This window comes from Bufo gargarizans, chromosome 1 (genome assembly GCF_014858855.1).
Source record: "Bufo gargarizans isolate SCDJY-AF-19 chromosome 1, ASM1485885v1, whole genome shotgun sequence".
NCBI lineage: Eukaryota > Metazoa > Chordata > Amphibia > Anura > Bufonidae > Bufo > Bufo gargarizans.
The window spans coordinates 356,444,255-356,461,397 of record NC_058080.1 but is presented as its reverse complement, the minus strand read 5'-3'; the positions used below and the strand labels follow the sequence as shown (position 1 = coordinate 356,461,397).

Below are 17,143 nucleotides of genomic sequence, written 5' to 3'. Positions count from 1 at the left end.
GTGACGGCATATCCGGCTAGTTGAGACGCACTTCCGGGGGAGCGAAGAAAGCGGGGAGCAGAAAGAGGTGAGGGGTTAGCGGGGTTCTGTGTGTCGTCCGTGGCTTTTCAATGTCTGCACACATGTGGCTGTTGGTGATGAAGCAGCCATGCCCGGGGCATCCATTTCTGGTAGGGTTGGACCCTCATGTCTGTGGCCCTCTCATTGCAGCCAGGGGTCGTGCAGTGAATCAGAGTTCCCATTGAAGCTGGTTCTTTGTGAATGGGGTTGGGCAGTTCATATTACTAGTTGCACATGCGCTAGTAACAGTACCTGCGTGCATCTAGTAATAAGCATTACTAATGTGTAATCTGAATAATACATGTTTATACCCAGGTCCCCTGACCAGCGTGCCAGCGCTGGGAACATGATGGAGGGTTCTGGCTTCCACCATGGAAACTAGCGCATGCGCGGTCTGTCCCCAGTATAAGTGAATGGAGGACGCAGATAACCTCCAGCATGGGTTGATCCCCAATCCCTTTATCCCACTTTTCAAAACTAGAGTGAGTGGTGTAAAAGTACAAACTGTCACAAAAAGTGTCTGCAAATGAGCCCAAAAAGTTGCGAACCCCTATTTTGTGACTTTTTGGAGCCAGTATTCTGATGTGCACGGTGTGTTGAATTCCTTGAAATGTTTGTTCCATTTATTAAGGATAAAGAGTTGTTGAAAGCTATACCACCCATGTGAAAAAGTATTTGCCCCCCTTAAAAGTGGGTGATTGCAGTTGTTGCTGCCAAGTGTGGCCTTTGAGAGCTTGTGATTAGTGTTTTACACCACTGTGGGGACTCTTTGTACAACTGTTTTACTGTCTCCATGGGATTCAGGTCTAAAACCTTCATTTTGTTTCTTTTGAGCCTGAGGCGGAGTTGCATGTGTGCTTCAGATCATCATCCTGCTGCATAAACCAACTGCGCTTGAGCTTTAGGTCCTGAACCAATGGGCAGACCTTCTCTTTCAGGTTTCGAGTTTTGATAAGAAGTCCAGGTCCTTCAGAAGCAAAGCAGCCCCAAAACATCACACTACCACCGCCATGTTCTTACGGTGGAATAGGTGTTAGCTTTACACCAGATGCAATTCATCGCTTCTAAAAAGTTTCAGCTTTGATTCCTCAGTCCACAGAATATTATGCCAGAAGTCTGGGCATAGAATTTAGCAGAGCGGCTAGAGGAGCAATGTCTTGTGTGAGCCCTTGGCAGGTTGGAGCGAGTGCAGGGCAGAAGCTCACACTGCTCTCCTGCTTGTGCCAGCTCTGCTACAGCCTGATATAGCACATCTACTCCTGCTGTACGGGAGTTAGTTGGGCAGCCGGAACCCGTCAATTACCCCTCAGGTGGCACACCTGAGGAGTAAAATGATGGGGTTTGGCTGGATCGCTGTTCCCCACCATTACCGCCACATAATTTGTATTCACTGGTAAATTATAATCATTGGTGGTGCAGTGACCACAGGCCCCCCATCCTAAGTATTTTCATTGCTGGCAGCTTCCGATCGGTGATATTGAGGGGCTCCGATCCGTTACCATGGCAGCCAGGACCCTACTAAAGTCATCCATGGCTGCCATGGTAAGCTCCCTGCTTCTGTGTGCACAATGCACAAGGACAGTGTAAAGTCCTATTCACCCTAATAGAGCTCTATTAGGGTGAATATATATATATATATATATATATATATATATATATATATATATATATATATATATATATATATATATATATATAATTTTTTTTTTTTTTTTTTTTTTTTTTTTAAATTGCCCCCCTTTCCTAATTTTGCATATAAAAATATGTAAACAATAAAAAAAACATTAGGTACTAGGCTACATGCACACGACGGCCATCACAAGTCTGTTTTAAGAGCAATAATAGTCTATGGGGTTATTCACACGGCAATTTTTTTGACTGTCCGTGAAAAACGGACATAAAAAAATAGAACATGGTCTATCTTGTTCGTTTTTCACTGACCGACTGTCCCCATACCATTGAATGGGTCCATTTTTAATGTCCGTTTCTCAGAAAGGCATCAGTGAAATAAACGTCCATGAAAGATGTCAGTTTTCACTGTCCTGAACTTTAGCTGCCTGTTTCACAGGAAAAAGTAAAAAAAATAAAGTACAGTAGAAATGATTATTTTTAGGCATTCACTATAGTTTTAATAAAGTGAAGGTTTAGGTCCACTTTAAGTGATGTGTAAATTCAGCAGCTCTGGCAGCAGTCATACCTGTGTGCGACTAGTGAAACTAAAGGTCCCTTTAGATGGGACACATCAGCAGGCGATTGTTAGACAGCACAATCTGCTGCTGGCAAATGACGATTGGAGTCCATTCACACGTCTGCAAAATGGGTCCGCGTCCGTTCTGCAATTTTGTGGAATGGGTGTGGACCCATTCATTATCAAGAAAACATGTGGACAGCACACTTCCGTTCCGCGGCCCCGCCCAAAAAAATAGAACATGTCCTATTCTTGTCCGCATCCTCGGAAAAGAAAAGGCATTTCTATTATAGTGCTGGCTATGTGCAGACCGCAAAACGGTTGCAGATGTGTGAATGGACCCTTAAGGTGTCCGCACAAACAATCCAATTATCTAACAGACGAGTGTTCCACTCATACATTGGGTAATCGCCAGCACCTTTAGGCTAGGTCTACACGACGACATTTGGTCGCACCAATGTCGGACGACAATTATTATAATGATAGTCTATGGTGTCACACTGCGATAGTCGCAAAAAAATCTATTTGAGATGGATTTTTCTGCGACTGTCGCAGCATGTTGTATTGCGACACCATAGACTACCATTATAAAAATTGTTGTGAGACAAATGTTGCAGTGTAGTTGTGCCCTATCTGTCGCGCGGCTTATTGTCGTCGTGTAGACCTAGCCTTACACCACCGGATAATGGCTAATGAGTGTTTCTATGAATTCTTGTTGGCAGATTTTCAGCCCATAGTTTGGGTAACTGGTTGGTTGATTTAGTAGCTAAGGGGACAGTTACTTTTTTGCATACAGCCGGGTAGGGATGAACAGTATTTTTCCTAAAATAAGTGAAATCATGATCTAAATACAGCATGTTGGCCAGAAATCTAAGGGTACTTTCACACTTGCGGCAGAGGATTCCGGCAGGCAGTTCAGTCGCCGGTCCGGCAATCCTGATGCAAATGGATGGCATTTGTCAGAAATACCGGATCTGTTACTCCGGTGTCATCCAGAAAAGCGGATACAGTATTTATAATTTTTATTTTTGCATTTCTAAAGGTCTGCACATGTACAGACCAGAAAACCTGATCCATTTTGCCGGGACACTTAATGCCGGATCCGGTACTAATACATTTCAATGCAAAGGCAAAAAGACTGAACTGAAGACATCCTGATGCATCCTGAACGGATTACTCTCCATTCAGAATGCATTAGGATAAAACTGATCAGTTCTTTTCCGGGATTGAGCCCCTGTGACGGAACTCAATGACGGAAAAGAAAAACGCTAGTGTTAAAGTAACCTAAAAAGTGGCGCAATTTGGTGCATCTAGGGTTTCTGCACTTCCTGGCAACATGCTCGACAAGGGCATGTGGCTTAGTTGGAGGGGGCGGTGCTTTGTGGGAAAGGGGGCTGGGCATAGTATGCACCATTTTGTGCACATTTCTGGTGTAAAAATGAAGATAGGCCAACAGATATTTGGTATACAGCTAGACAAGTCTGTCCCTGCAAAAGACTTTGGTCTCATGCACATGACTATTTATTTTGCAGTCTACAAACTGCGGCTTCACAAAATATGGATACCAGCGGCATGCATTCCATCCGTAGATAAGGTTATTCTTGTCCACAAAATAGACAAGAATAAGAATAGGACATGTTTTATAATTTGTGAAATGGCCACGTGGATAGTACACAAATGAATGGGTCCACTGGCAGTCTGCAAAATATGCATACCAAAACTGTAAATGGATGGACATATAAGCAGCACAGAGCCTGCACCGTTTTCGTGAATGCCCTGGCCCTTTAAACGAGCTGAACACCACAAACCTGGTATTGCTAGTGGCTGCCAATATACTGAACACAGAAATAATGTGCAATGCAGTCTCATGTTCCAGAGTGACTTTTAGAACTGTACTTTATAAAGATTTAATATTCAGTGAGGAACTTCTGATTAATTTAAAACAAGTGTCATCTTTTGTCATTCAGGTTTCTTTCTTAGCGTGTCCCCAAAGACCCGCCAACCATGGATTTCCAACATAGAGCTGGTGGGAAGACTGGCAGCGGAGGAGTTGCCTCTGCATCCGAGAGTAACAGAGATAGAAGGGAACGTCTCAGGCAGCTGGCATTGGAGACAATTGATATCAACAAGGTGTGACAAGAAATATGCACGATATGGGAGGCAATGGGCCGGGTGGCCTGTTATGCTAGCAAATGTAACAAAACTGTAAGCAGTGTTTGAACAATGCCATACCTTGTTTTATTAGCTGGTAAGACACAGGAGCATTGTGCTCTTTTCATAATTGGTCAGATTTGACTCTTGTTTTAGAATCTTAACAAATCTTGTGCACATTTTATGCTTATGACTGGAATTGTGCAAGAGATCCATGCAATAATCCGAGTGAAAACATTACATTGAGTAATAATTGTATAATATAAAGGGGTTGTCCCATTACAACATATCTCCTATCCACAGAATAGGGGAATAGTGTCTGATTGGTGGTGGCCTGACTTCTGGGGCCCCCACTGGTGATAAAGGAGGCCGTGTTGAATTGAGTGGCAGCCACATGCATGTCCACCACTCAGATCTATAGGACTCCTGTAGATAGCTGAGCACACCTGCACAGATATCCTTGGCAACCTCAGAAGCGTGTCCGCTGCTCCATTCAAACAGCAGAACATAGGCCCTCATTCTCATGGTAAGCGGAGGGCCCTAGTAGTTGGGGCAGATTAGAACTAGGCCCAAAATTATACCCAAATTAATTTAATAATATATCTGTAGATATTTTTTCATACAGATGTCCATGTGCCCAGCTTTTACACAATCCTCTCTAAGGCCAGTTTCAGACCAATGAGGTGGGAAACATGCTCAATGTGGGAGTGTGATTTCCTGGCCTGAATTCTGTAATGGAACCTCATTATAATGATGCTGTTTTGTCCCTGCCTAGCATCAGCAGTAGTAAATTGTACTGACGGCATTATGTCAGTACTATTTATCACAGCCAATGTTGGGCAGGGACACACAGCATTATAAACCATTATGATGCTACGTGGTTCTGTTACAGGAGCATAGTTCAGGATGGGAAATCATGCCCCAAACAGTGTTTTCTGCAGACAACTTGCTCATCTGAAACGGACCTAAAAAGAGCTTTATGTGCATATATCAATGCAGTCCCAATCACTGAAGACACAGAAACAACAGGAGACGGACAAAGTTTGGATGTCAAACATGTGGACATATGTAAGCAGGGGCAGTGTGTCTCCTGAGACTCACTCTCTTATGGAAAAATACAAAGGTGCATGCTTGGCATTTATTACGAGATTTATCTTTTTCCCCAAATCGGAATAAGAAAAAATAATGTCGAGGAATTAGTGTGGGATGATGCCGTGTGTCTCATAGACTGTTTCCTGATCTGTACAGTATCTGTTGTCTTACTATACTCCTCACATGTCTCATAGGATCCCTATTTTATGAAGAATCACTTGGGTTCATATGAATGCAAGCTGTGTCTTACTCTGCACAATAATGAGGTAAGACCCATAAACCATTTTTGATCTGTGAAAACGTCCTGCAGACGTCCCAACCTGGTGTTTGTTTTACTATAATGTTTCCTTTATTTCAATGCTTTCTGTATTTCTACCATTTCTCAGCCAGTATTTTACATGTTTCAGTATCTTAGCTTGTAGATCTGCTGTTCCCAGTACAAACAGAGGAATGACTATCAGACGAGCGAGCGTCTCACTGCGGACTCGCAGAGCAGCACCCGTCCTGAACTTCCAGCACTGCTGGGGTCCCATAGCATTATATTGATTTATGAGGTTATGTAACCCTTACAGTTCTGGAATGTATTAGATGACACTGATAGAATGCTGTCAGTGTTATCCAATACATTCCAGAACTGTAAGGGTTACATAGCAGTATATTGATCTATGATGCTATGTGACCCCAGCAGTGCTGGAAGAATAGGATGGGTGCCTTGTTGCGTTGCGAGACACTCGCTCGTCTGAAAGGAACCTTAAGGTCCCTGTACACCCAACCCCCCCCCCCCAAAAAAAACAAAAAACTACTGTATGTATTTGTCATGCTTGTAGTCAATCCCGTGGCTTCTTGGATTGCCAGATGTGGATAGACATTGATGCAGGAACTCATACATGACCGAATCATATGCAAACACAGTGCACCCTAAGACACTTGGATAAATATGTCTTTAATTCCTCTTTAGGGAAGTTATCTGGCACATACACAAGGAAAAAAGCATCAGACCAATTTGTAAGTTACTTGTTTGTTTTCTGTGAGATAAGTCTGATTGGACGAAGTCTGAGTATGATTGTGGGATTTTTTGGCTCACTTTCTTGTTATATGTAGGGCTCGACGGGCAGCAAAAGAAGCTAAAGAAGCCCCTGCACAACCAGCCCCTGAAAAGGTTAAAGTTGAAGTAAAAAAGTTTGTGAAGATTGGACGACCTGGTTATAAAGGTATGAGATTGGAATCCTGTTTGACCATTTGCATTCATTAAGTGTTTCCTAATTTCTTGTGTTTTTAACTTCCAGTGACAAAGCAAAGGGACTCAGAAAGTGGCCAGCAGTCTCTGCTCTTCCAGGTACCAGCTCTTACAATGGGCAGAATTTATCAACAGATTTGCTCCAGAATGTTGGAAGTGGACAACAGATGTATAATTTTGTATCGTGGTACCCGAGTAATTCTGGTGTACAGGAGGAGTGTACCACATCCTATCTAATATTGTTGGCCATTCCAACATAGGCTAGAAAAAAAAATGGAAAATATTCCATGAAACTTATATTCTGTCATTATCTTTTGCAGATTGACTATCCAGAGATAGCAGAGAGCATCATGCCTAGACACCGATTTATGTCCGCTTATGAGCAGAGAATTGAACCCCCAGATAGGCGTTGGCAATACCTTCTAATGGCAGCAGAACCCTATGAAACCATTGCATTTAAGGTTTGTATTTATTTATTTTGCTATTAATCAAGTTAGAGATACATAGGATGGTACCAACTAATATCTCAGAATGCAGTGGACTCTTAGGTATAAGGATACAAACGTGTACATCAGTAGTCATTGGGAAGAGGACAGAGGAGTACTATGCTCGTGAGTTACTCATAACTGTCAGTCCACTGTTATTCCTTCTCAGCTGTTATTTACACCACACAACATATATTTTGTGCCCTGTTTAGTATATTAGCCCACCAGACCTGTCATTATATTTTAATGATGGATCTGCGTTGTGTGCCTTTTTCACAGCCCTGCACACACTTTAGGCGTTCAAGCAGATTCGGCAGGCTGTTTCAGCCGGTAACAGCCTGCTGGTTCGGTCACTGCCAGAATTTTGTCTGGTCCCATTCACTGTAATGGGAAACAACGACTCAACTGCAACCTAGCAATTATGCTGAGACTCGACTGGACAAATACCACTGCGTGCAGTGACCGACCCAGCAGGCTGTTTCTAGCTGGAAAAGCCTGGCAGATCTACCTAACGCAGATGTGAAACAGGCCTTAGAACTACTCAAGTCGCGCTTCAAGTAAAAACAGGATGGTCTTTTCAGCTTGACTTTATTGCCCTTTTATGCTGAACACTATTCTCATATTGCAAAAATTGAGACAAAAGGAGCAGATGCTTTAGCACCAGTGGTGTTGACCACATCAAACAATCTGGAAAGAGGCTTATCCAGGTCATTCTGAGATTGTTGTTTTGTCACATATTGTACTTCATGACACTGGTAAAATGGAGTCTAAATATTTTAAGTTTCAATTTCTCTACTTCTAAAATACATAGTAATACCTACAAAAATAGTTATTACTTTACATTCCCCATATGTCTACTTCATGTTAAGATCGTTTTGGGAATGACATTTTATTTTTGGGGGACGTTACAAGGCTTAGAAGTTTAGAAGCAAATCTTGAAATTTCTATTAAAAAAAAGTTATAAAAACCAACTTTTTAAAGGGATTCTGTCACCCCCCCTAACCCAAAATCGGATTTTAAAGCAGTCATGCAGCACAGCTTACCTTGAATAGGCTGTGCTCTTCTATCTTGTAATCCGTCCAGTAGTTTGAGAAAATCGACTTTTATGATTATGCAAATTAGCCCTGAAGGTGTCCGATGCTCGCTCTTCCCTCAGTCAGCCTGCTGGGCACCTTCAGGGACGTCACTGGGCTCGGCGCATGCCCAGTGACGAGGATGAAGCTCCTGCCCTCAGTCTCCTGCAGATCGCACTGGCGCAGCCCTCAGTGGGTACTGCGCCTGCGCGAGAGTTCGTTCGGCCGTGAGGGAGGGGGAGGAGAGGGATGAGAGGCTGTGGGAGGTTAGGCAGTCGGAAGGAAGGCGGGCTGGGCACTGTAAGAGGGGCGTTACTGGCTAACCTCCCACAGCCTCTCATCCCTCCCCCTCCCTCACGGCCGAACGAACTCTCGCGCAGGCGCAGTACCCACTGAGGGCTGCGCCAGTGCGATCTGCAGGAGACTGAGGGCAGGAGCTTCATCCTCGTCACTGGGCATGCGCCGAGCCCAGTGACGTCCCTGAAGGTGCCCAGCAGGCTGACTGAGGGAAGAGCGAGCATCTGACACCTTCAGGGCTAATTTGCATAATCATAAAAGTCGATTTTCTCATAAACTACTGGACGGATTACAAGATAGAAGAGCACAGCCTATTCAAGGTAAGCTGTGCTGCATGACTGCTTTAAAATCCGATTTTGGGTTAGGGGGGGTGACAGAATCCCTTTAAGGACCAGTTCAGGTCTGAAGTCACTTTGTGAGGCTTAGGGCTCTTTCACACTTGCATTGTCCGGATCCGTCGTGTACTCCATTTGCCGGAATTACACGCCGGATCCGGAAAAACGCGAGTGAACTGAAAGCATTTGAAGATGGATCAGTCTTCAAAATGCGATCAGTGTTACTATGGCAGCCAGGACGCTATTAAAGTCCTGGTTGCCATAGTAGTAGTGGGGAGCGGGGGAGCAGTAACTCCAAAAAAGTGGAAACTACGGGATAGGGTGGCAGTTTTGTTGGTACTAGTTTAGGGTACATATGATTTTTGGTTGCTCTATATTGCACTTTTTGTGAGGCAAGGTAACCAGAAATAGCTGTTGTGGCACCTTTTTTATTTTTTGTTATTTACAACATTTATCTGACAGGTTAGATCATGTGGTATTTTTATAGACCAGGTTGTCACAGACACGGCGATACCTAATATGTATAATTTTTTTTATTTATGTAAGTTTTACACAATTTCATTTTTTAAACAAAAATATCATGTTTTAGTGTCTCTATAGTCTGAGAGCCATAGTTTTTTCAGTTTTTAGGCGATTATCTTGGGTAGGGTATTATTTTTGCGGGATGAGATGATGGTTTGATTGGCACTATTTTGGGGTGCATATGACTTTTTGATCGCTTTTTGTGATGTAAGGTGACCAAAAATGGCTTTTTACAGTTTTTATTTTTTACGGTGTTCATCTAAAGGGTTAGGTCATGTGATATGTTTATAGAGCTAGTCGATATGGACGCGGCGATACCTAATATGTATACTTCCTACCAATTATTTTTTACTTTTATTTGGGGAAAATTACGGTTTGGTTTTTGAAACTTTTTGTCCCATTTTGTGACCAACTTTTGGGGGTCTAATCCCCTTTACAATGCATTCCAATACTTATGTATTGGAATGCATTAGCTGTATGAGTAATACAGTGTGTGTTACTCAGACAGCTTCCGGCCTGTGAGATCCAGGGGGCTGGATCTCACAAGCTCGTCACCGGAAGGCATCGCGCTGCCTTCCATGCCATCGGGTCCTCCCTACAGCCACATGGGGACCCAATGGAACCGCCGCAACCTGTAAAAGCCGCAAACCGCAGGTCTGAATTGACCTGTGGTTTGCTGCGATCGCCGACACGGGGGGGGGGGGGGGGTCTTAGGATTCCCACCCCCCGCGCATTATCCCCGGGTGCCTGCTCAATGATTTGAGCAGGCACCTTGTTCCGATCACCTCCCGCCGCCACCATTACCGACCACTCAGATCAGGTTCTCCATTACTTTCCCCAGATTACTATGGTACCTTCCATATTGGAGTCCATCGCCGATTTGCTCCAAAAAAAACACTTTTATACCATATGGTAATTAGATTCTGAAGCACCTTCAGGGGCTGCGTTCATGCGGCTGGTGCACAGGCCCCTTAGCGCTTTGCTTACCAAACCCCTCCTCTTTCACCCCTCTGGCCCGCCCTTGTTTAATCTGATTACCTCCTCCTCTCTGTCTGAAATCCCGCGTCCTCGCCGCGCCACACATTCCTGGCCCGTGCGCACTGCATAGACCATTATGGGCAGAGGAACAGGGACTTTCGCACGGAGAGGGGGAGGTAATCAGATTAAACAAGGGCGGGCCAGAGGGGTGAAACGGGTTTGGTAAGCAAAGCGCAGAGGGGCCTGGGCACCGGCCACATGAACGCCGCCCCTGGGCACCTTCAGAACCTAATTACCATATGGTATAAAAGTATTTTTTGGAGCAAATCGGCGATGGACTCCCATATGAAAGGTACCATAGTAATCTGGGGAAAGTAATGGAGAACCTGATCTGAGTGGTCTGTAATGGTGAAAGACTCCCTTTAAGTACCGGGACGTCATGTGTCCGCAACAGGTTAATTTCCCTGGTTTTGCACATAGCCATATGACTGAATGCTAAAACTGTAGCTGGTGGTTTTTGGACCTGTTTAGTTTAACCTTTTTTTTTTTTGCATATGCAGGTTTTTTCCATAATAAAATTCAGATAATTGTTGCAACCTATTTTCTGTGATATGCAATGTTCAATTTTTATGTCATCTTTATTTGTGTGTTTTGTTTAATTATTATTTTTTTGTCTGGACATGTGAAAAAAAAACTTTTTTTTTTTTTTTTAGAAACATTTTTTAATTGAAAAATTACGGAACACCTCTCCATCCATGACTAATTGGTATGAGGTCCTGTTCTCGTGATAGGAGCACATTCCAGAGATATGGGACATGCACCTATCGGACATTTATTCCATAACTGTCCAGATGGGACAGCCCAGTAACAGAAGGAATAGGCTTCTAGGCCCTCATTGCAGAGCTGATCTGGATGAGCTGAGACCCAGTAGCTTCTGCAGCTACCCGTATGATGCAGGTTCCAGATCTTTATACACAGTGCTCCATAATTGCCTTATATACCGTGGTTGGGAAGGTGTGGATGGTAATAAACCATCTCTGCCTGACTTTCATTGACATCATTCTCCCCCCTCATTGATCTGAATTTCATCTGTCAGGTCTCCTATTCTCCCGAATCTTAAGATAGCATAGAATAAGAGGGGACTATATAGCTTTGTTATTTGATTTATTTTCATGTTGAAGGCTATGTAAATGCTGCTGAATGATAGACATATATAAATACTAGCTGAAGGACCCAGCTTCGCTCGGGTATATTTAATCTATTTCATTTAATGTTTGTGTGTGCTGTTAAAAGATGTCAACACTATCCACTATAACAGTGACATCTACAGCACACCGCCCCTTAACACTGGCCCCCTCTACAGTGCCCCATCCCTTAAAATTGGACCTTTGCAGCAGCCCACCCCCTTAACTTTGACCTTTGCAGCAGCCCACCCCCTTAACTTTGACCTTTGCAGCATACCACCCCCTTGACCGTGACCTCCACAGGGGCCCTCCCCCTTAACAGTGGCCTTTACTGGATCGGGGGTGTGTCCTCTCGAACAGCTCACTCTAAGACAGCAGCATTGTATTGTCGGAGTGTGAGATGCAGGGAGAATGTCACTCTCCCTCCTACCCCTGCATCTGACAGAAGTAGATTTTTACCTTCATTTTTTAAATCCCTGTCGGCTAAGGAGTGGAGGGGGCGTAGCCTAACCAGATATCTCCTCTGCTGCCTGGTTACTGCTGTCTCAGGCTGCTGGTGACCTTACATGTCAACCTACTGATGCCTGTGGGGGAAGGCAAGTGTCAACAGTCCTGTGCCCATCTCTGATGCTGGTATATCCCTGCACCCTGACATCACACCGCGCACACCAGCCACGCACGTAATTTAATTTGTATGTAATTCAAAATTTAGCATAGCCACTGAGTTACTCAATAAAATGTATCTGTATAGCGCCACCTGTTTGCTTTTTTCCTTAGGGCTCATTCAGACAGCCGTAAACTGTCTGCAAAAATGAGGATCTGTTTTTTTTTTTTTTTTTATTTTTTTTTGCTGATTAGATGTTGTCCCATTCATTTTTTATGGGGCCCTTTTCTTCCATTGCACAGCTAATCAAAAAAAATATAACATGTCCTATACTTGTCAGTGAAAATCAGGACATGGCCCTATTGAAGCAAATCAGCGAAAAAACGGAATGCAATCTGTTTTTTTGCAGACATGCTGAACTGTCCGCAAAAAAACTGATCCGCATTTGTCCATACAGCAGTCTGAATGAGCCCTTATTTATTTGACCTCCCTGAGAAGCCCGCACATGCCCAGTGTCCGCCTCCTGAGCTGTGATAGGGAGAGCATGGACACACCCCTTTAGCTGCAGCAGAAAAGACATTCCCGGTGAGCTGTCAACTTGATATAAATCTAGCAGAGCAATGAATGGAGAGATCTCTGGATCCATGTAAGGTACAGGGCTGGTTCTAGCTTTGTTAGTAAGAGATTGTCATGTGCTATATGAAGTCTGATTTTAATTTTTTACATTTGGTCATGTATCAACCACTTTAATGAACTATAAAAGGCGACCTTTATAACATTGTCTGTGTTTAGGTTCCGAGCAGGGAGATTGATAAAGTGGAAGGAAAATTCTGGACACATTGGAACAGAGAAACTAAACAGGTAACAGGGTTTATCTAATATCTGCAGCTAACCTCACTGTATAGCTGTACACATGCAGGAAGGAACCTAGATACACTCTACAGTAGCAGTTCCTTCATATAAATAAATTGCTATGTGAGAGATCAGAGTCCCAGTAGCACTCCTGCAGTAAGTGCAATAAAAATCTGCACATGACCCAGATATTAATATGCCTTTGGCCTCATGCACACAATCGTTGTTTGGGTCCCCATCCGAGCCGCCGTTTTTGCGGCTCTCATGCGGACCCATTCACTTCAATGGGGCTGCAAAAGATGCGGACAGCACTCCGTGTGCTGTCCGCATCCGTTGCTCCGTTCCGTGGCCCCGCAAAAAAAAACTAGAACATGTCCTATTCTTGTCCGTGCTTTGCTGACAAGAATAGGCATTATATTGACGGCCGCCCGTTCCATTCCGCAAATTGCGGAAGGCACACGGGCGGCTTCCGTTTTTTGCGGACTGCAAAAAAACCGGCACGGTCGTGTGCATGAGGCCTTTCTGTCTGGGTGTGTTTGGTGCCTACAGCGTTTAAAGGGTTGCTGCATTTTTTTTATTTTTTTTTAAACTGATCTATCCTCTGGATAGATTATCATCATCTGATCAGCAGGGGTCTGACACCCAGGACCCCTGCCGATCAGCTGTTTGAGAAGGCAGCGGCGCTGGCAGTAGCACTACGGCCTTCTCTGTTTACCGCTGGCCCAGTCACGTGGGGCTAAGCTCTGTTCACTTGAATGGAGCTCAGCTTTGCCCAGGCCATTGGATACTAGTCGTGACGTCACTGGGCCTGCAGTAAACAGCGAGAAGACCGCAGCGCTACTGTCTCAAACAGCTGATTGGCAGGGGTCCATGCCTGACCAGTTGCTCTGTTTATCTCAGGGGGGCTGCTGAGGGTATGGGGCCCCCGTTCTTGTGATCGGTGGAGGTCCCAGCAATCTAATAGTTATTCCCTATTTTGTGGATAAGGGATGACTTTTAAGAATTGGAATACCTCTTTAAGTTGAATTTCCATTTTAATACAAAAAAATGGTGTGTTTCTGGCACATGATGTGCATCTAGTTTTCAACCTATTCATGAAATGTGGCCATAATTATCTGCACCCCACTAAACAAGCACAGTAAGTATGGCTCAGCAGTGCAAAGTAAGTCAACCAATAGGTGGTTTAAATGTACACCTGTTTTTATGATTGCATTTTACAAATTTTTTGCTACATGGAATGATCTCCTCCACAGTATGGGGAGGAGAGGTCGCTAATTCCATTGCTAAACGACTATTTTTGTGTATGCACGAACAATCTTATTACCCGATGAACGAACCTTACATTTACACTGCCAGATAATTGCTAACGAGCGTTCCGTGTAAAGTGCCCTTAAATGTACCACATTGTCATTTTAGGTCTGGCATTCTGTGCTGGTTAATTTCATATTATAATATCATTAGAGTGGCCCAAGCTCAAGTTACTATTATACAAAGCTTTAAAGGGGGTTGCCTCATCTGAGACAAAAATCATATCGATAGGACATGCCCCCATTGTCTGATAGTCACGGGTCCCACCGCTGGGACCCGCACCTATATTGAGAACGGAGCCCCGCAAAGTGGTGGCTGGAGAGGACTCCGATCCGACAACAACCAAGCACTCTCCAATAGAAGTGAATGGGAGCACACAGCGCATGACCGGCCACCGCTCGGCTATTTTTGTCGGCCCCATAGAAATGAGAAGTGAATGGAGGGCATCTTTACATGTGCAGTGTGCCCCCCCCATCGCTTCCGGGAGTTCCATTCTCGATATAATTGCGGGTACCAGCCAGCTCTCGGAATGAAGGGTACCAATGTCCCCCCAAATGAAAGGAGCAGTGGTATAGCATGTGTGCCACAACTCATTTCATTCTCTGCAGGATTGCTGGAAATAGCAGAGTTCAGAACAGTTAGACCCCTGCAGATAGGGCATACATTGTAATCTTGGTACAAATGCTTTAATGGTAGTATAATATAGTACAGACTTGAGCTATCGTTCATGTAAGCTATCGGTCATCTTACCTTGCCAAGAAGATTCTAGTTGTGAATCAAAACAAACTGATAGGACTGGAATGCAAGGAATATTTTGTCCCATACAGTGTTACTTTGTGTTAATTAATTTTTATACACATTCCAGAATGGTGTTACCCTCTTCTTAGTTTTATTTTAATACTTTGTTTCCAAATGCAAGATGTCAATTGTCTTATTTTGTATTTTCAGTTCTTCTTACAGTTTCACTTTAAGATGGAGAAACCGCCACCTGTAGCCAGCATAGCCCCTGCACCTCCTGGTGTTAAACGGCCCCCGCCACCTCTGTTGAATGGAATGCCACCTCGACCACCCCTTCCAGAAAACATGCCTCCTCCACCTCCAGGTGGAATGCCATTACCTCCTATACCACCTCCTGGAGCACCAGCTCCCCAAGTGCCACCACCTCAACTTCCTCCCACTCCTGGAGTGCCACCTCCTGGTGTACCGCCTCCTGTGCCACCTCCATCCTTACCACCTCCGGGTGTTCCACCTCCTGGTGTACCACCGCCACCACCTAATCCTTCTGTTCCTCCACCTGGGGTACCTCCACCAGGAATTCCTCCCCCAGGAATACCTCCACCAGGGGTACCTCCACCACCAACCCCTGGAGTCCCTCCTCCTCCAGCTCCAGGTGTGCCTCCTCCAGCACCTGGGGTTCTCCCACCTGGACCCATGCCCCCAATGATGAGGCCTCCTCTGCCAAGTGAAGGACCAACAAATATCCCACCACCACCTCCAACAAATTGAGTCTATATGTGTTCTTGACTATTTTTCAGAATTTTTTTGTAGGATATTTTGTTTTTTGATCATTTAATAAATTGATGATGGTTTAAAGAACAGGGACTAGTTTCATTTATTTTTCACATAAATTAGAATTGAAAGATTATCCCACAGAGAAGACCCTTCTATTCCATTACCTCATTATTTATACTTTCTGTGGTCAGGTCCATCATACCACAACATTCTAATACAGATGTGTTTCTTTAACCCTTAGGCTACCAGCGTGTAAACATGACACCTGCTCGCACGTGCAGTGGGCGTCATGTCCAGCAGATCTCTGCTGTTTCATACAGCAGAGACCTGTGGCTAATTACTGTGACGGTCAATAATGCCGATCGCAATAACTAAATACTTCAGATGCCTTGATCAAGTGCGATCATGGCACCTAAATGTGCAAAAACATGGAAGCTTGCACTTCCGTGCTTCTTGCCTATGTGCCGTGTGTCAAATCCGGGCATAAGTAGTTGTGCTGAATGTAATGTGTGAGGTGAACGCATTGCCCCCGCACTGAATCCGGACCCATTCATTTCTATGGGGCTGTGCACATGAGCAGTGATTTTCATGGATCACCTGTGCGTTGAAAGTCACAGCATGCTCTATTTTGTGTGTTTTTCACGCAACGCAGGCAGGGGCTGTATGAAAATCGCAAGCAAGTGTGGGTGCGGTGCGATTTTCATGCACGAATGCTAGGAGACGATCGGGATGGGGAATAATAGCATGGTTAATACAGAATGCATACTAAAATGGGGCTGAAGGGGTTAAAACAATAAGTTAACTCTCCTTAATCCACTTGTTCGCGCAGCACGGCTTCTCTTCTCCTCTTTGCTGTGCAGGAGGAAAAGGACCTGTGGTGACGTTACTACGCTCATCACATGGTCCGTCACATGATCCATCACCATGGTGATGGGCCATGTGATGAGCACAGTGACGTCATCAAAGGTCCTGAAGAAAGAAGAGAAGCCGGGCTGCGCGAACAAGTGGATTAAGGTTAGTTAAATATTTTATTTTGTATTTTATTTTTTGTTACCCCTTCCCTAAGGGAAACTAATACAATCTACACAACACCTAATCCAAACCCGAACTTCTGTGAAGAAGTTCGGGTTTGGGTACCAAACATGCCGATTTTTCTCTCGTGCGTGCAAAACGCATTAAAATGTTTTGCACTTGCGTGGAAAAATCGTGCATTTTCCCGCAACGCACCCGAATCTTATCTGGCCCAAATCCATGACGCCCATGTG

The 17,143-nt window shown here is 44.4% G+C and overlaps 1 protein-coding gene across 1 annotated transcript; it reads left to right on the top strand.

The window, feature by feature from the left end:
* The first annotated feature begins 5 nt into the window (after positions 1–5).
* SF3A2 (splicing factor 3a subunit 2) lies at positions 6–15,962 on the top strand. Its single transcript, XM_044268962.1, has 9 exons — positions 6–67; positions 4,216–4,378; positions 5,686–5,757; positions 6,450–6,496; positions 6,593–6,702; positions 6,778–6,827; positions 7,049–7,189; positions 12,999–13,067; positions 15,315–15,962. The coding sequence occupies exons 2-9, from the start codon at positions 4,253–4,255 to the stop codon at positions 15,870–15,872; spliced, it is 1,173 nt and encodes a 390-aa protein (XP_044124897.1). The 5' UTR covers positions 6–67; positions 4,216–4,252; the 3' UTR covers positions 15,873–15,962.
* The last annotated feature ends 1,181 nt before the right edge of the window (positions 15,963–17,143 follow it).

Bases quoted from the DNA above. Each gene is read 5' to 3' on its own strand.
- SF3A2 (XM_044268962.1), top strand. From the start codon at position 4,253: ATGGATTTCCAACATAGAGCTGGTGGGAAGACTGGCAGCGGAGGAGTT. The intron at 5,758-6,449 runs GTAAGACCCATA...ATTCCTCTTTAG, and splicing joins TTACTCTGCACAATAATGAG to GGAAGTTATCTGGCACATAC. The intron at 6,703-6,777 runs GTATGAGATTGG...TTTAACTTCCAG, and splicing joins TGGACGACCTGGTTATAAAG to TGACAAAGCAAAGGGACTCA.